At 36.8% G+C, this 20,346-nt stretch overlaps 1 protein-coding gene across 8 annotated transcripts in view; it reads right to left on the bottom strand.

Moving 5' to 3' along the window:
* The window catches only part of MTHFSD (methenyltetrahydrofolate synthetase domain containing), a 41,932-nt gene extending 22,246 nt beyond the window's left edge, over positions 1-19,686 (bottom strand). Inside the window, exons 1-5 of one of the 8 annotated variants that reach the window (XM_074286285.1) lie at positions 19,583-19,661; positions 17,812-17,966; positions 12,164-12,359; positions 10,682-10,785; positions 2,063-2,176 (exon numbers count right to left, since the gene is read on the bottom strand). In XM_074286285.1, coding sequence (XP_074142386.1) covers positions 2,063-2,176; positions 10,682-10,744 — 177 coding nt within the window. In that variant the 5' untranslated portion in view covers positions 10,745-10,785; positions 12,164-12,359; positions 17,812-17,966; positions 19,583-19,661. Of the gene's footprint in view, positions 1-1,913; positions 2,028-2,062; positions 2,177-10,681; positions 10,786-12,163; positions 12,360-17,811; positions 17,967-19,582 lie in introns of all 8 variants that reach the window. The other 7 variants (XM_074286282.1, XM_074286287.1, XM_074286286.1 and 4 more) reach the window with 7 other exon arrangements.
* Between the last annotated feature and the right edge of the window lie 660 nt (positions 19,687-20,346).

Below are 20,346 nucleotides of genomic sequence, written 5' to 3'. Positions count from 1 at the left end.
CTGAGCATGACCAGAATACCACCACTTTAAAGTGAGTAATGTACACAGTTAAGTACAGTAATTGTTTTGAGTTTGTGGTACATCTCGATTAACTGAAATGTTTACAGGATGGTCCATTTTACATTACCTCATATCAAACCAATGGCATGGATTTAATGCTTTATACGATGAATATTAATTTCTTCAAGGAAAATAGAGACTTACTAAACAGTTCAATCATTCAGTGACCCATAAGGATTTTGGACAACTAAGTGTAAAGATTTTATCTAAAATTACTTTAATAATTCAAACTGATCAAGTTGTATGAGAATTTCAATTGTAATATTTTTGTGCTTCCGAAGCTCTCATTTATGTTCAGCAGCACAGTCCTTGGTACTTCATGCTTTTGGTGTTATTTTCATTACAAAGTTATGCATCCTACTTATCAATTTATTCACAAAAGTATAATGACCCACAAATCCAACTAATTGGTCTAATGATTAATACATCTCAGTATCTGTGGGTTATTACTTGTTATTTTTATTAACTCATAAACTCCAAATCCATCACCCTGGCAGCTATATCACCCCTGTTATCTGAATGACCACAATGTCTCTGTTGGCTTGTCATTGATACCTAAAAATTTGCACCATTAAAAATTCAGTTTGTTGGAAGTGGGGTATCATTTCTTATGAAAGCCAAGTATCCTTGAAAAACTATTATATTCATAAAGACTGAAGAATTAGAGTTATAGGTTTTTAGAAATGGCTAATATGGACCTTTTTTTGCTTGACTATGTATATTTATTATAAGGGTTTTCTTTTTTTTTTTTTTTTTTTTTTTTTTGCAACGGGGTGGGATGAAGAGGAATAGAAGGAAAAAGTGTTCATTCAGGGGAAAAAAAACAGAAATAAAGGTTGACCCATAATAATAAAAGAAAAAAACTATCACTGATCAATAACTAGGGTAGAATGATTTTTTTTCTATAGTATTATTAGAGAGTGGGGATGGGGGAAGGGGGATCTGTTAATAATGGTCCAGAGACCTCAGTCCTAAATTTCCTTAGTCTTCCTCCAACCTGTAGTGTGGGGCACTGTGCTGTGATTGGACTGCCTTCTGTGGGACCGCTATACTCAAATCTAGTTGTTTTTGCCAAGAACAAAACAATTATCTAGTTATGGATAATGATTATCAATTATCTACAGCATGGCATAAATCAGTTTTTAAGTTCCTTTGTAATATGAATTTTACCGAAGAACAAGTTTTGATCCACAGGGATGGAGCATTGCTCAAGATAAGGGCTGGTGAGGTGCTCATGAGAGAATACAGGAGCCAAGAAAAGGGGAAAGGACCCAAAGACAAAACTAATCTCAAAATTCTGCTCATGTTCTTTTCCTGTTGTTATTAGAAACACAAACTACTCTGAGTAGGAAAGAATCTCAGAGGTGTCAGAATTAGACTTTTACAAGAGAAAAGGCCTATAGAGAAGTGAAGTAGCCTGCTAAAGGTCACAGAGTCAGAACCCATCTGGGACAGGATTCACACTCAGGTTTTCAGGACTCATAGAACATACCCAGAGGGAACCAAAGAGAGGCTGAGAGGGCCAGCAGACTTGTTCTATTCAGCCCAAAGGGAAGGAAAGACGTTCTGCCCTTGAGAGCTGTCCAAGAACACCTACTGATTCAAGAGGCAGCCCCTGACTCCCAAATCGGAGTTCTCTCCTGCTGCAGCAGCCATGAACCTTTGGTCAGGGACAGATCAGATTAAATGGCTTCAGCTCCAAGAATATATAATTCCGCTATTCTGTAAATTCTAAAAGAGTGCTGTGTGGAAAGGAGCACCCTCTTCCTAATCAAGGAGAAGCCACCGACTGCACAGAAAGTAGACTTGACTTTATCTGAGCAAAGCATCCAGTTCAGGGAAGACATGATTACCTGCAGTACTATTAGTCGAACTCCTTCCAAAGGTTTATCAGGATCCACTTTAACTTCTTGCATTCTGGAGTAGGCTTCTAGCTCTCTGATATTTTGGCAGGCCTCATAAGACCCCTACATAAAAAAAGATAGACCATCATCTTACTTACATCAAGTACAAGGAAGCGAGCATTCTTCTGGGGAGCATCAGGATTTACTTTAACAGTGCTAGACCTTTTAAATTCCTGTAAATGCAGCAGCTTTTCCGCAGCATGAGAAGAACCCTAGTTTTAAATAAAGAGAACAGCACATTACTCAAGAGCCTCCTAGACTTAAAGTCGAATTAAAAAAAAAGCTTCTAATAACCCTCTATTCCTTGCAAAGAATTATTAATTCATTAAGTACAGTTACTGAGTGTGGTATTGTCTTATAGGAGGGTTCCAAGGTTAAAATGAAATAATGGGGGTAAGGTATTTTGCACATTTAGAAGTCACTTTGTAAATGACAGCTATCATTATTGTAATTATTATTTTTTATTATGAAAGCTTTTTATTTCAAAACATATGCATAGATAATTTTCAACCTTCACCCTTCAAAAACCTTGTGCTACAAATTTTTCCCTCACTTCACTCCATCTCCTCCCCTAAACAGCAAGTAATGTATTATGTTAAACATGCAATTCTTCTATATGTATTTCCATAATAATCGTGCTGCACAAGAAAAATCAGATAAAAAAGGAAAAAAACTGAAAAAGAAAACAAAATGCAAGCAAATAACAAAACAAAAATAACAACAAAACAAATAACCACAACAAAAAAGTCAAAATACAATGTTGTGATCCACACTCTCTGGGTGCAGATGATTCTCTTATCACAAGACCAATGGAACTGGCCTGAATCATTGAAGAGAGCCACATTCATCAGAATCGATCATTGTATAACCTGCCATGTACAATGATCTCTGCTCATATATAAATCTCTTCAGGCCTTTCTGAAATCATCCTGTTGATCATTTCTTATAGAACAATAATATTACATAGCATTCATATACCATAACTCATTCAGCAATTCTCCAATTGATGGGCATACATTCAGTTTTCAGTTTCTTGCCATTACAAAAAAGGGCTGCTACAAACATTTTTGCACATGTGGGTCCTTTTCCTGCTTTTATGATCTACTGTTATTACTATTAAAATGAGATTTAAATTTAGAAGATTTGGTTTCTGGAGGCATAGTAAATAGAAAGTTAGTTTTAGAATCAGGAAGATCTGGTTTTAAAAGTCCAGTTTTGGACAGAATCTATTTAACATCTCTATGTTAAAGAAGGAAAGAAGGAGAGAAGGAAAAAAGGAATGAAGGAATGAAAGAAGTATTTATTATGTGCCAGGCACTAAGCTAAGGCCTTTACAAATATTATCTCATTTAATTCTCACAACAACCCTAGGGAATAGGTGTTATAATGACTCCCAATTTGCACTTGAGGAAAGTGAGGCAGACAAGAGGTGAAGTAACTTGTATAAGGTCACATAAGCTGTAAATGTCTGAGGCTAAACTGCTCCCAGTCAACCTAGCTGCCTCTAGAACTCCCAAGTTACCCATTGAGCTCCCAATCTTTATCACTGTAGGGAATGTTCATGTTACTTCATCACAATGATAAAATCATAGTTACAGATCAAACCCAACAACAATAAACACAACAATTGCTCATTCTTTTTAACTGTCAAAACAAGATGCTCCTCAGAGTAGGACAGGAGAGAAAAGGCTTAGGATTGAGAGCTCAGTCAAAATCCTTAGCACTTGGCTGAGCCCAAGCTACAAAAGTCCCTGGATCTCCTTGGGCTTTGGGGTTCACCTCTCTAAAATGACATAAATGTATTAGACACTCATTGATGTCTGTTCCAATTCTAAACTGTATGGACTTGAGTCGATGTGCAAGGTCACAGAAGCTTACTCCTTTAAGCATTAAGTACTTTTAAATTTTAATCACTTTTGGTGGAATCTTTCTAATTGTTAGAACATGCTGAATTGCTTATATTTTTAAAAATAAGTTCTTATTGATATCTTCTTTTTCTTCTATCATCATAGTTATTCTAAGGATCCCCTCCTCTTCTCTTAGGACCAGCTCATAACAAATAATTTTTAGAGAAGAAAACAAAAATTGATCAATTCATGAAAAAGTCCAACAACCTGTGAGTGTGTAACACCTATGGCCCTTCTACCTTTACCCTGGAGTAGAATGTCATCTCAGATCTTTTTATTTGAGTCTTAGTTGATCTTTTCTGTAACATTTACTTTTGATTTTTCAGCATGTGGTTGTGGTTTTCCATTTACATTGTTAAATTCACTTTGTTTACTTTACTCTGCATCAGTTCATATCTTTCCATGCTTCTCTGTATTCATCATATATACATTATTTTTTACAGCACAGTAATAATCTATTACATTCATTTCATACATCACAATTTATTTGATTATTCCCTAGTAGAGAAATTCTGAAGTCTTTTTGCTAATATCTTATTTAAGATTTTAGCATCAATATTCATTAAGGAGATTGGTCTATAATTTTCTTTCTCAGTTTTCGATCTACCTGGTTTAGGTATCAGTACCATGTCTGTGTCATAAAAGGAGTTTGGTAGGACTCCTTCATCCCCTATTTTTTCAAATAATTTATATAACATTGGGACTAATTGTTCTTTAAATGTTTGGTAGAATTCACATGTGAATCCATCTGGCCCTGGGGATTTTTTCCTGGGGAGTTGATTAATAGCTTGTTCTATTTCTTTTTCTGAAATGGGACTATTTAAGCAATTTATCTCCTCCTCTGTTAATCTAGGGAGCCTATATTTTTGGAGGAAGTCATCCATTTCACTTAAATTATCAAATTTATTGGCATAAAGTTGGGCAAAGTAACTCCTTATTATTTCTCTAATTTCCTCTTCATTGGTGGAAAGATCCCCCTTTTCATTTGTAAGACTATCAATTTGATTTTCCTCTTTCTTTTTTTTGATCAAATTTACCAAAGGTTTATCTATTTTATTGGCTTTTTCATAAAACCAACTCTTGGTTTTATTTATTAATTCAATAGTTTTTTTACTTTCAATATTATTGATTTCTCCTTTTAATTTTTGTATTTCAAGTTTAATTTTTGGTTGGGGCCTAGTAGAGAAATTCTTAGCTATCATAGAATATTCGCCTAAATGCTTAAATTGATTTTACAAATAACCTTTGTAATCTGTAAAACAAAAATCTATAAAAAATCTTTTAAGTACTTTGATAGGTTGGATCACTAAACACCTTATACATTTTGTGGGTACTATGAGATTTCCCTTTCTATTATTGCTTCATATGTTTGTTATTATATAAAAATGTAGTTGATTTGAATATTTTGTAGCCAGCAACTTGACTGAAACTATTGTCTCAATTAGGATTTTTGCAGATTTAGTAGAATTTTTCAAATAAATCATCTTATCATCACCAAACAGGGATATTTTTATTTATCTTTATACTTTTAATTTCCTTCTCTTAATTTATAGTTGTTAGCTTTTCCAGAACTTTATCAAATAATAATGAGAGTGCACATGCTTGCTTCACTCCTGTATTTCATGGAACGAGATTCTAGTGTATTCCCATTGCAAATGATACTTGCTTTTGGTTTTAGATAGATGCTTTTAATGATTTTCAAAAAAGGGTTTCTCTGTGCCAATACTTTGCAGAATTATTAGCATAAAAGTGTAGGACTTTTCAAAAGGGTTTTTCTACACCTATTTAGATGATTATATGGTTTTGGATGCTTTAGATTTCTCTCATTCTTCTTATCATCTATCCTTTCTACTTTGATTCATTATCACTATAATTTTCTGCTCTTTCTCTTTTCTCTGTATAACTCAGGGAATCTATTTTAGGCTCTTCCATCTAGGCAATTTCTGGCATTACCTTGTTGAGATTGTTGATGGAAACATTTTTTCATTGCACTTCACTCTCATAATCCAATGATTGAAAATGTCAAAGAGGACACTACTCTATAGAAAGGTCCCTTCCCCATCACATCCCTGATTTTGCAGTCTACTTCTGTCCAATATCTTCCCCTGGTTACTTCTTTTCCCCTACTTAATACAAAATCTCATCCCTGGGTCTCCAACCTCCCAGGCATTCAATTGCCTCCAAGAGTACCAACTTCCCCTGCTCTAGGTTAGATGATTACTCGATAAAATCCCCTGAGCCACACTTAAAAGAAGATCCTAAATTTCCCTTGGTAGACCCTAGGCACATTTATCACTGGAACCATCTCCCACTCCTAAAACAAGGTCTCTAACCTTTCCCCGATTTTTCGATCCCTTTATTTTCCCTTCACCTATTCCTCTTTAGTCTGTTTTCTGAGAATAGTGGAGTGACTTTCACCTCATTGATAGCCCATGATTTGACCCCAGCACACCACATTCTTCTCCAGCTTTTTGCTTCCCTCTCTACCTTTCATGTTTCTTTCTATGTTATAGTATAGTTTTATAAAACAAAACAATGATAAACAACGACTAATTTGCCCATAATGCCCCTCATTCGCCCTTCACTATTACCTTCACTGGACTTCTGCCTTCATTCCTGTCTTCTTGTTTATATTAAGAATTTTTTTCCTGATCTATTGTCACTGTTTCTATCCTTTGCTGCTGCATTTATTGACTCCTCATGCATTTGATTTGTCTTTGTTTCAGAAGCAGATAATCTTTTCAATCCTGGTTTTCTTTCTAAAGATGTTTCAAATACCTTTTTTTTTTTTAACTGAATATTCAGCATTATTCATTTATTGTTAAGTTTAAATTTGTAGCATAGATCACCCTGGCCTGCATCCTAAGCTTCAACTGCTCTTTGAAAGAAATTATTCCATTTCTTCCTACAATTTCTGGTAGGTACAGAATAGTCTTGTATTATTTGAATTCCCTTTCCTTTATATTTAAGGTCTTTCTCCTGATGACTTGAGGAACTTATTGCTTCTGAGTCAAAATATTAAATTGAACGATTATGTGTATTGGAGTTTCCTTGGGAACTTGGGATTTCTTCTGAATGTGACCAATGAATCCTTGTCCTTAGTGCTTCATTTTCCACATTCAGAAGTTTGGGCAGTTCTCTTCATTTTGTTGACCCTTGTGTTATTCTGGGACCGCTATGATCCTTAGGTTGTGTCTATGCATTTCATTTTCAAGGTCAGTATGCTTTGTCTGCATAGTTAGCATATTTTTTCTTCCATATTCTCCTTCCCTTTGCAAATCTACATTCCCAAATATATTGTTCACTCTTGTTTCTTTGGTAAGCAGATTTCAGTTTTTCTGTTCTACTCATTATTTTTGCTGTGCAGATCAAACATTCTATTCACCTAATTCTGACTTTTCTTTTGAACTGTTCAGGGACAGCAGCTTGTTGATTCCATATTCTCCTTACATTCTATAATGTCCTCTGTCTCATCAGGTAATAGATCATTTAAGGAGCTCCTTTACTAGATCTGAAAGCCATGGCTCCATCTGTTGTAATGTTTACCCCATTTATTTGTCTGCTAATTTTCACAGTGTATGAGTTTATCTTCCTAAGACCTTTGGCAATTTCAGTCTCTCTCTGTCCCTGCCTGCCCTGCTCCCATTTGCTTTCTGATTCCTTCTTCTTTCATGATGATTTGAGTGTTTTAGCCTATTTCTATGCTGAACAGTTCACCAGTCTAGATCTCTGCCCCGGGTGAGTTTTAAATAGTAAGAAATGGCCCTGACTAGATGCTATTCTCTTTCCCTCAGGTTTATGTTGAATACTATACAAGCACCTTTGCTCATCCGCACTGCTCCCCCCCACCACACACACACAGTGTCCTCTCATAATGAACTGTTGCATTCCCTCTGTTCCTCAGTTCTCTGGTTCAGCATTGGCAGTTCTGAGCTCTGTAGCGTGATGCCACAGGCCAGGCAGATTTTTGCTCCTAGCCTGTGGCCACTTTGCTGGTTGAAGTGGCCAGGACAAACTTCCAGCGCCTAGAGCTGGCCCTGGAATGTATGGAAGATATTGGTAGCTGGGTCTGATTAAAGTTGATTAAAGTTCACATATCACCCCCCAGAATTTGTTAGTTCAGCCTTGCTACAGGTAGCATGAGAGGTCAGGTTACACAGGCTGTTAAATAGGAAAGATATAATTGAACCCAAGTCCTCTGACTCCAGAATCAGGGTTCTTTCTACCGTCCAATACCATCCCTTCTTGTTCTCCACAAATACTGGAACAGTTCCTTGGGAAGAGAATTATAAATTCAGGGAGATAAATGTCACCAGCCAACTGCACAGTCTAGAGCAGTTCCACTTCTATGTGCTGCCTTAAGCTTTACTTTCCCACACTCTCTAAATCAGATTCATTCTGGGGGCCAATTTCCTCCTCTGACAATTTACAGCCAGACTGTGCCACAATTGCAGGGCATCAACATCGGGACATGCCCTCAATTTGACAATTATCAATACCCAAATACCAACTTTTCCCTTTTCCTCCCTTTTCCTGCAATCAACAAAATGAAATTCTCTTTTGCTTGTGGACCAGTACACACACATCCACTAACTTAATCACTCCAGTGACATTCTTGCTAACTCTGCATCCACACCCTTCTCCATACTCTGTGTGGAACTCTCTGAACCCAACCTGTCACAAATAGTGAGGGGCTAGCTCTCTGATGACCATCAAATCACAATAACCTGTATCAAAAGGATGTCTTGAAACTACTAGCTGGAGGATTAGTAAATGGTAAGTAATCACTGGCAAAGGTTTTATGCCCAGGCTGCCCTCCTTATGATAGCTGTTCGAATTTTTACTTGAGCATCTCCAGAGCTCATAACTATCAATTAAGCTGTAGAGAGGTTACAAATTGTATAAGGAGAGGGAATGTTCACACAGTCCAAGATCTCTGAATCACTGAAATATGGGTCTGCCATGAGTAAGTATGAATGACTCTACTATCATTGCATAGTATACATGGGTACACATGACAATTATTTGCCTTTCAGAGATTTTTTACCCCCTTGGGTTCACAGTATGTTATAGATGATAACTAATATAAGAATTCTGGCTTCAGATAAGTAGGACACTGTTATAAAACAATTTTCTTATATATCCTCTAAAATATGATGCTATATTAAATTTAATGGAACATATTATACCTTAATTTGTTTTCTTAAAGAGGCACCAAGTAGATTGGTCTACTCTAATAGGGAAGAGACAGAAAAAAAAAAATTTAGGAGGAAAAACAGCATAGGCAAGCATAGGGGCACAGACTTGTAATCCATCCTCTAGAGACTGAAGTTATCAGGTCTTTTGGAAATTCTAAGTTGATTGGGTGTCAGTACCAGGCTGCCTAGGGAGTGGTGAACCAAGCCAAAGTGGTAATGGGACAAGGGCCTGTGTACTCAGCAGTGGGAGAGGATTCATGAGTAACTTACACTTCTAGTCTGGATGAGATGGTGAAATGTAAATTTTAATTTAAAAAGTGGGGAAGGGTGGAAAATCACCTTAATAATTTAGCAACCTTTTCCTTTAATTTATTTTAATGACTTAAGTAAGCTTTCAAAAACCCACTTTGGGTATTCCATTTTTTTTTTTCCATGGGAATTACAGTAGTAGTAGAATAAATCAGCAATCTCTTGCAACTGGCCCAGAAAGTTACTTAGTTCAGAGAGTCCGTGGTTTTATCCAAGAGTGCTTGTTTTAGTCTAACTTGTACAAAACAAACTCTTCAGATCTGAGCTTCTAGCAAAAACAACAAAACAAAAACCTCACTCTAATATGCAAAACCACATTCATCCCTCTCTTGGCTCATGATACATAAAAAGGCATCAGTCTGGTTGAAGAGAATGATGACTCTTTCCCTCTGAAAACAAGCAAACTGAAGGGTGTGAGTTAGTGCTCTTTCCTTCTTCCTTGAAACAAACTTTCCTACTTTTCTATTAAGCACAAACAAATTACCAGACAGGATCAGGTTAAAAACTTTGTTTTCCCACAGCACCACAATAACAACAATAAATATTTATGATTCAAATACTCCATTTTCCCTTGTGAGGACAGTGTGGCATTGTGGAAAGAGAACAGGGCTTTAAGTCAGGAAAGCTGGATTCAAATCCTACCTCAGCAAAACCCTTCCTAATGGGAATGTGTGAGGTAAGAACTTTGTTGTTGAGTCGGTTTTCCCTGATATATTGTTATTTCTAAAAATACTCTGAAATTAAACCAAAACCTAGAATGGTAAATCCAGTAATAATGTCAATTCTATAAATAGTTACTAAGCTCTTATTGTGTTCTAGTTACTTTGTTCAGGACACCAAAGAGTAGTAAGTGACTCCCTTTCCTTAAGGAGCTTACAGTTAAGGTAAGACAAATCCCTCTTGGCTTTTCAAAGGAGTTCCTGATTGGGCTTTATGTTAACAGGATATTATTTTCCATGGATTTCCTAAGTAAAGCCAATTCTGTGAAAATAGCATCATAAACAATAATATACTCCTAGCCAGGATCAATATTTTATTTGTTATCAAAAAGTGAGCAGTAGTTTTAAGCAGCATCTTATATATTCAGGGCCTGCCCAATTGATTAGTCATTGCAAATGAAAGTTAAATACATGATGAGAGATGTCAGTAAACATAAAATGCTCTAGACACATGGTTTTAATTTTATACTGCTACCAAGTGTTCACAGAATTCTAATCCACCATGAAGAGATACAGTATTACTAATGTTATTCATTTAGGGATGTGTTGTGTTTATTTTCAATACTCTAGAAAAGTTTAACTACCTTGAAATTAGGAATCCTATGATGGACAGGCCTTGGAAAGTCAGCTATATTTTGCGCTTCCATATAATCCCAAATCTTTTCACGAATTTCCTGTTTGGAGACACCTAAAACATTAATGAAAGAGGTTTGAATTAACCATCAAATAAACCACTAGGAATCTTACATATGGTCAAAGACTACCATATAAACCTTTAATACATTATAGTCAACCAATCAAAAATCATATATGAAATGCATACGATGTATCAGGCATTGTCCTAAATGCTGGGGAAACAAACAAACAACAACAAAAAAGCAAAAGACCTTGCCCTTAAAAAGCTTATAATCTAACAGGGAAGACAATTTGGAAACAAATATATAAAAAGCATAAACAAGATAAATAGGAGGAAAAAGGTACTAGAATTAGTGGTAGCGGAAAGGTTCCTGTAGAAAATGTGACTTTAGTTGGGGCTTAAAGGAAGTAAGAGAGGTCAATAGTCAGAATGGTGGAGAGTGCTCCTGGTATGGTGTAACATGGTGTCCATATGCTGGGAAGATACTTGGCTTGTAGCTTCTTGGAATAAAATATTAGTCTACCAAATCTAATCCAAAACTATGGCAGAGTTTTGTTTCTTAAAAGGCTAGTTTAATTTCAGAGTGATATGGACAATGCATCACCTGGGGATTAAATTATTCAAGGATGAACAAGTGAGTATTTAGAGCTTAATGGATCTTCCTACCTAATATGGCTTCAAGTTGAAATAATTTAAGGGGTGTCCCTTTACCTGAAGTAGCCCACATTATTTTCAAATATATGTGGGCAATGAGAATGAATTTCCCTCTTCTCTTTGACAAAACACACATGTCTGCTTTATTTCCTTTTGAGCACTATTTTGAAATTTACCTTCTTAGGAAGTCTTTCCAAGTGAACTCTACCTGACAATGATCACTACATTAATTGCAATATTACTTCAAATCTTCCTTTGAGATATATTGAGATGTAGGCATTTAAATTTTGAAATATTACTATATAATAACAGTCATGTTTACTGTATTTCCTTTGAAACAGTTACAACTACATTTATCTTCCTAATTATTTGATCAGACTATACACTTCAGTAATAAAGTTTGCAAAACATTTTACAAATATTATTCTAACCAATGGCAGAGCATTGGATTAGGCAAAATTGAATTCAAATCTAATTTCAGCCACTAACTGATTCCACGGAGTCACTTATTCTCTTTTTGCCTCAAAAAATAAGACTTATTAATAAACAGCTTCTATCTCTCAGGAAAAGTACTCAGTACAGTATGTGGCACACAATAGGTACTATATAAATGTTTATTCCTCTTCCCCTCATAACTACCCTATCAGGTAGGGGTATTTTAATCTTCATTTTGTAGATGAGGAAATTGAGGGTCTCAAGGGATCACAAAGATAGTTAGTGCCTCAGGCTGCATTTAAATTCAGGTCTTCTTGACTCCCAGTCCAGTTCCCTATACCTTGTATCACCCCATTGCCTCTAGAGATACATGATTTCCCAGAAGAGTCCTCTGCTAGATGCAGACTGCACTTCAACCATTAAAGTCTTCCCAATGTGATGAAGGTCTTCTGTCACCCCACACTCTAACTGGCTGGTCCACTTCCTTTTCCAATCACACATCTTCTGGATTATCTTTTAGAACATGAAAGTCATTGCTGGTAATATTTATGAATAATTAGTATGTTAGTAACATTCATAATCACAATGCACATTACCAAATGGCCTTTGGGCTACCTTCAATTTTGATTTTCTAGAGATTGGGCTTTTCTATCATTTACAGTATACTTGGATTAAAAATATGTGGGGGTTTTTGTGGTGGTAGTGGTTGTTTCTAGAAGGAATATGGGAATGCCCTAAGAGCTATATACCTTCCAAGATGTTGTCCTACTAATCAAACTTTGAACCCAACTCATTATGTTGTCTTGCCAATTGACCAGCTCAATGAACTGTTCACATTCAATTACATATATCAGATAGATTAAGGAGATCCATGAATTTGAATGGGAAAACATATCACATTGCTATTTTTACTAACCACTAAACTAAAATGTAGTATTCCATTGAATTTAAAAATTATTTTGAGTAGGTGTTTGTAGGTTTTACCCAACTACCTAAATACCTTAAAGGATCATGATCTATTCTATATAATGGGCATTATCCTTTTTTTTGTCATGTGGATCATTATGCTGAAATCTTTTGGGAGATTGTCAAATTCATTTAGGATAATGTACAGTATTTGAGAGATGGATCCAATAAAATATATAAAAATATATAAATATAAAACATATCCAATAAAATATATAAAAAAGAATATGGAAGACTGTATCTTGTATAATGTACTTCTCTAACTAGACTCTAACATCTTAGGTCCCAATGAACATATGTAAAGAAGTGTAAATAACAGTAAAAAAGAGGGACATAGAAAGACTGACTGGACCAGACCAAATATACACATTGGAAATCCACGTTGGAAGCAGTGTAATTTAAAATGTTATGAGATTAATTCTCAAGTTACTTGAAAAAAAGAAAATACTGAACACCTGGGAAAATATCATAGGTAGAACAACAGAACACTAGTAACCACCAACCACTGCCTGCTTTATCTCTATAAAATCAATGTTAGAATGATTTTACTTAAATATTATAGGTAATATCTTTAGTGAGCACACACTTATTCCTGTTTGATGCCTCACAGAATACTAAAGTTTAGAAATTGTCTAATCCCCACCTTCTTAAACCCTGATTTGTAATCCCATATGGGGTCCTGTAACTGAATGTGGGGGTTGCAACCTTATGATTTATTATCAGTAAATATTTGACTTGTATATCTATTTTATATACCTATATACGTGGGATCACATAAAAATTTCTTCGATGAAAATGTCAAGTGGAAAAAATTTAAGAAGCTCCAATCTAATTCAATTCTGATTTTATAGGTATGAAGACTGAAGTCCAGAAAAAGGAACTGATTGATCAGGAGTCATACAGGTAGTAACTAGTACAGTCAATGGAACTCTGATTCCAAGTTCAGGGATCTCCTTCTGTTCCATGAAACTTCCTGTTGGCAAGGAAGTACCACCATCATCATATCTTTTGTATGAAAAAATAAGAGACAATAAACAGATGTTCAAAAGCTTTCTGTATCAAAGAAACATAATGGCATCTATTTCTGCACCTTTTAGTTGGGTATTTAATTATGAAGACACGGCTTGCTATAGAATATCTTTTGCAAAAGCCTTGTTCCTCTTCCTTTCTCATATTTGCATTAAGGAAATCATGAATATGGGGATAGAGCATTCTCCAAAGAGATAAAAATAGTTATCTTTTCAATATTCCCTTGACTTCTATTTTGGGGCAATCATAATTTTTACATGACTAGAGTTCCATATTTTTCCCTCTTTAGACACCCTGAAAAATCAAACACATACTGCCTTCAAATGTATCACTTGAAGCACAAAGATTTCCTATGTAATTTTTTGTCTAATCAAACCACTTATTCCATTCTCTTCTTCTTTAGGATACTGGGACCAGAGATGCTGGTTCTAGTTTGTTAGTGAAACCTTGAGAAATATGTTCCACTTTTCATCTGTTTGTTGCCCCTCTTTCAATTTCATTTTAAAAACTGATAAAATCTGACTGAATCAATTCTCAGCCAATGTTTTCAGTAAACTCATTTTTCCAGGCCCCCTAATAGTTTTCATTATTTAATAAAGTAATAATGCTTAATTTTTCATATTCCCCTGTGGTAAAATTTAGGAAAGGAGTTTAAATTCCAAACTGCTACTCTTGTCTGTCACATCTTTCTACTCCTAAAAAGGTCAAATGCTTGATGGCAGAGGTGATTTCTAGGCTTTTTTGGCCTCTTTGTTGTTAATTTCTTTCTTTAGCAAATGATGATAATCTGTTTCATATTTTTTTCATTTTCTTCAGCGTCAGCAGCTTATTTTGATAACTCTGGTTGAGGCTGTTACCAGATTATATTAATGATTACGAAAATTATACAATGCCATAAAATTTACAAAGTACTACACATAATATTATTCCCTCACATGATATTCAAAACAACCCTTTTAGATGGGTAATACAGGCTAAATCATTATTTTATAAAACAGGAAAGTAAAATTTTGAGAGGTTAAGTGACTTGCCCGAGGATTAGAGGGGATATTTATAGCCAGAACTCTAGTCTTACATTCTTTCTGCTAACCTATGATATTTGTAAAGCTGGAGAGTTTAAAAAATAAATCTATCAAAGCTACATACTTATAGAGAGTAACACATAAATCAAAGTCTTTTTTAGATGAAACATAAAAATTATATCCTTTTCACTAATTCATTAGAAAAATTCTGGTCCTAGGCAGCAAGAAAAATTCTAAGTTTAGATAAAATATAAGTGCTCTTCTGGAGTTTATAGAATAGCAAAGGGGTAAAGACAGAAACAGATATTTACAGGTATTTACCTTCAATAGTGAATACAAAGGTTGTAAAACAGAGATCTGTTAGGTCTGAGAGGGAACAATCTATGAGCAGGCAGGAGGTTCATAAGGAGTGGGAGCAGGAGAGATGTCAGGAATAAAGAGAAAGTTTAATCAGGAACTGATGGAGTCCATTTTTGGACAGAAATTATTTCCTTGAAAATAATTTAACTCTGAAGGGAACTTGTTCCTTTGTAGAGTGAACAAGATACTGGGCCTGGAGACAAGAAGGCCTAACTTCAAATATGACTTCAGACCCTTATTAACTTAGCCATTTAACTGTTCCTCAGTTTTCTCAAATGTAAAATGGGGATAATAATAGCACCTACTGAACAGCTTTGAAGATCATAAGATCTAATTTCTGTAAAGAAATTAGCATGTTACCCATCTCCAGAAGGATTTTTTTTAAAACAAAAATTATTTCATTTAGTTTTATAACAATCTTTTTAGATAGGTTAAAAGATAAGTATCATGAAAGCATATTCTAATTGCTACTTTACTGTTTGTGTGACTTTGGACAAGTTACTTAGCTCTCCTAGGCTTCAGTTATTTATTCTATCTGTAAAATCAGAGGGTAGAACTAGATCAGAGATGTCCAGAATTCACCACAACACTAATCAAGTAATGTAACAGAGAAATATTTAACAAAATAAGTAAAAATATAATAAAACAGATATTATATTTTTAAAATTATGTCAACATGCATAGGGATCCTTATGTGACATTTAATTGTCCCTATTTCTATATGACTTTAACATCACAGGACTGTGAAGATCACTTCAAAATCTAAATTTATTTGCCAAGATCACTAATGAGTGACCTGACTCATTGCTTAGTAATTTTGAGTATCTCCTATAAGTTTGGCACAGTGCATCATTAAATTATCAAAAGATTATCCACCTGGTCATTTAAGATGGTAGGGAGTGGTATAGGGAGCTGTGAAGAGGGAATCACCAATATTTACTAAATGCCTACTTGTGCCAAGTGGGAAGCTAGGTAGTGCCAGGTCTGGAATCAGGAAGACTCATTTTTCAGAGTTCAAGTCCAGCCTACACACTTACTAGCTGTGTGACCTGGGCAAGTCATTTAACCCTTTTTGCCTCAGTTTCCTCATTCCTCAAATGATCTGGAGAAGGACATGACTACTTCGGTATCATTGACCAGAAAATCCCAAATGACATCACAAAAGGTGACTAAAAATGACTCAATAGCAACTGAAATGTCCGTTTTAGTTATAAAGAGGCAAAAGGCGTCCTGCCCTTAAGGAATTTGCAACCTAATGGGATTTAATTTAGGACTTCTTAAACTTTTTCCACTTCCAACCCCTTTTCACCCTAGAAATTTTTATATGACCTTGGCATATAGGTATATAAAATGGGTATAGAAATCAAATATTTACTGATAATAAATCCTAATTTCATAAATACCACATCACATGGGCTTGTAAACCACAGTTAAAGAAGAATTGATGTAAAGAACTTCACCAATGCTGTACCTGTAATACCTGTAATTTAGTCTTAGGTGCCTCGGACATTGAATGGTTAAAAAGGGACTTACGTGTGGTCACCCAACAGGTACCAGAAAGCAGAGCTGGCCCTCCTATACAACCCTGCTTCACTTCAGTTACTCCAACCCTTAAAAAACAAAAACCTGCAATCTGTTTTCACCTGCATTCTAGTATAATGTGACTTCAGACCTCAACCACTTGGGGCCTGTTTCCTCATTTGCAAAAAGAAGGGGCTTTGGGGGGGAGTGACAGAACATGGAGTGCCTCACAAGGTCCTATGTAAGCTCTAAATTTATGCCAGTTGGAAGGAGCTCAGAAGCCATGACATCTACCCCATACTTGAACAAGAATGCTATCTCTAACATTCCCAGCAATCAATCAGCCAGCTCTGCCTCCTAACCTAGAAGATCCTCACTCTTCCCCAAAACAGCCCAGCTTATTTTTATAGCTCTAATTGTGAGGAAAGTCTCCTTCTATCAAGGAATGACAGTGGATAAAATGCTGGCATTTGTCAGGGGACTTGGCTTCAAATTCCTCCTCAGATATTTATGTATAAACTGGACGTTTATATGTGTGTCTTTGTCCTTGATGAAATGAGCACAATAAATGGGCATGTACTCTCTTCTCACTAGGTTCAGGTAACCTGGAGCAGAGTGAAGATGTAGGAATGCCAGACTGAGGGGCAGGGCAGCAAGGTGGGGACATCCTGCAATAAGGAGGACCTGAATCCAAATCTAAGCCAGATGGGTGACCCTGGGCAAGTCACCTAACCCGGACTGCCTCAAAAAAATAAAGCATCCCACAGCGGGACCCACAAGGCCCTTATCTGGACTCTGGTCCTGTGAATGGCTAGTTCAGGGACCTCCAGTAAGATCCCTGGTTCCCTGTCCAATTCTAAATTCTACAAAACTGTCGGCTGTCCTAAGTTAAAAAATATTTCTGTGGGCAGAGCATACGTGTATATCCAGGCTCTTGCCTTGGTGACCAAGTGCAAGTCTGCTGCTGTTCCCTCCCTTCAGTAAAGTCCAGTGGCTCCCTACTTGGGCCGTTTGATATTCAAAGCCTTCCATAACCATCCACCCTTCTTACACCTCCCTCCCATCCACACTCCGAATTAGGGTCACTGGCCTCCTGGCTCCCAGCATTCTCTCTGGCTGTTCCCCGTGTCTGGAACACTCCCTCAACTCCTCGCCTTCGGTCCAATCCCGCCTTGTACAAGAAGCTTCACCGACTTTCTTAATTCCAAAGCCATCCTTCGATGAATTACTTTCTTGTTATAATAGCTATAGAGAGATGACATATATATATAATGATATCCATACGAGTTACCAGAAAACATGTAAATATAACTCACATGTGTGCATACATACATGTGTATGTATAAAATGTATACAATCCATATATGCGTAGATATAGATATATAATCAGGTATATATAAATAACGTACACATATACACACATGTACGTGTATAGTTATATAACCATGAAGTTATATGCATGTATGTATACATATGTTTAATATGCACATATACACAATGTATACAAAGAATCCTTACATTTTGCATACATACATACACATATGTGCATGTGCACACGTGTGCATAGATACAAGAGAACAAAAACATACATGTGTATATAAACATGCATATGCAGAGAGAAGATGAGCAGGAAGTTCATATATGTGTATGTATGTAGCTTACATATATATGTACCGATAGACACAAATGTAAAATAACCAGAAAATCATACACAATTAACTTATACATGTGCGTATACATAGCTGTACATCTATATAAATGTACAAACACACACATACACAAGCGTATGCACACACATAGACATGTCCAGGAAGTTTTCTGTGTCTATATCTTACACACGCATGCACACCCACGTGTGCCCATAGATTAACCAGTTACATGCAAATACCACATATGTATGCATGTAGGTATACGACAACCAGGATAAGAAAACCTTATATATGCGTGTGTACATATAAACTTTATATATGTGTGTGTAGAGATAAATATAAGATAAAAAGTTAAGTTTAAATAACTTACACATGTGTATATTATAGACATGCATCCATAAACATGTAGTACGCATGTGTATGTATAGATATGACCATAAGTTATATAATCCACATCCATGTGTAGAGATGTTGATATAACTAGAAAGTTCTATATAAGTAAGTTACATATGTGCATCTAGATGTATGTAATACACACATAGGTGTCCAGACCCACACTGCGCACGCGCGCGCACAAGCTCGCACGTGGTCTCCCACTTTAATCTGGAATCTCCTCAAGGGCAGGGATTTCTTGCCTCTTTTGGCAAAGCTCCGGACAAAGCGGACCCTTTATCAATGTTTATTTTATTTTATTTTGGGGGGCTTTAATTAATTTTTTTAATTTATTTTCCAGATGGGTAATTTTACAACACTGACAATCGCCCAACTTTTTGTTCTAGTTTTTCCCCTCCCCCCATCAATGTTTACTGATTGAGGGATAGGCCGCAAGTGGATGAACACGCCCCGTTTTACAACAGGCTGCACGGGGTGGGGAGTCAGAAGAGCTGGGTTCAAATGCTGCCCTCTCTGCTCACAGCCTCCGGGAGGCCGAATTCTAGAAGGGTTAGCAGACTGCTGCTGGGGTGGGGGCGGGGAGAGGCCGCCTCCTCTCCTCCGGCTCACTCAGCCCCCGCCACAGCTCCGCTGGACGTAAGAGAAATTTCAAAGTTCTTCTGTAAGGAGCAAACCTTAAAGCGCCATCTACGCGTTCTTTAGACTGAGGAGACTCCCCGCCTCACCCTTCCGGGAAGAGACGACGGCTCAGGGAAGCTAGCCCGGCCGCCGTGCTCCCGGGCCCCTCTCCCTATTCGGCCCCAGCCCGCAGGGTCCTACCCGCTCCCAGCCGCAAGGCCGGCTCCATGGCTGCTCAGTCATCGGCGGCGCGACGCCCGGGGAAGGGCGGGGCTCTGGGATGTCGCGCGCGATGACGTCACACACCCCGGCGCTTTCTATTACACAGTCCCCTCTCAAGGAAGGGCGGAGAAAAAAGGACAGACAGCTCGCGCTCGGTACAGAAAGCCACAGCGGACAAAAGTCATCTAAATGCTCTCTGTCCTGCCCGTGAGCGCCTCCTTTCGGTCTGGTCTTAGTGCAAGGGAATAAGAACCGGAGTTATCCAGCAGAGGGCGATGAAAGAATGCTTACATAGGAAAGTATAGAGATAGGTTTGGATGGAGAGGAGGGAAGGAGGGAGATACAGATAGAGTAGTATACAGGGTCATACGCAGACACACGGACAATCGGGCAGACAGATAATAAAGGAAGCCACGGGGATGACGGATAAAAGAGAAGTTAGATGGCTAAGAGAAGGGAACAGATGGTGGATGCATAAGCTGGGTCTACAGACAGATCAATAAACTGATTGATAGATAAAAGATGAATCCAAAAGAGAAATGGAAGAGATTAACCAGACAAGGAAGGGAAAAGTCGGAACAGAAATGAGTGCAAGGAATAATGTTGTAAAAAATTACCCAGGCATATGTACTGCCAATAAAAATGTTATAATTATAAAATTAATTTTAAAAAACCAGCCATTTAAAATGTCTCCTTTTTACAAATGAAGAAAAAGAGAGGAAGACGCTTCCCAGGATCAGCCA

The sequence above is a fragment of the Sminthopsis crassicaudata genome, chromosome 2 (genome assembly GCF_048593235.1).
Source record: "Sminthopsis crassicaudata isolate SCR6 chromosome 2, ASM4859323v1, whole genome shotgun sequence".
NCBI lineage: Eukaryota > Metazoa > Chordata > Mammalia > Dasyuromorphia > Dasyuridae > Sminthopsis > Sminthopsis crassicaudata.
The sequence above is the reverse complement of the archived record's forward strand: the minus strand, read 5'-3'. Positions and strand labels throughout refer to the sequence as shown.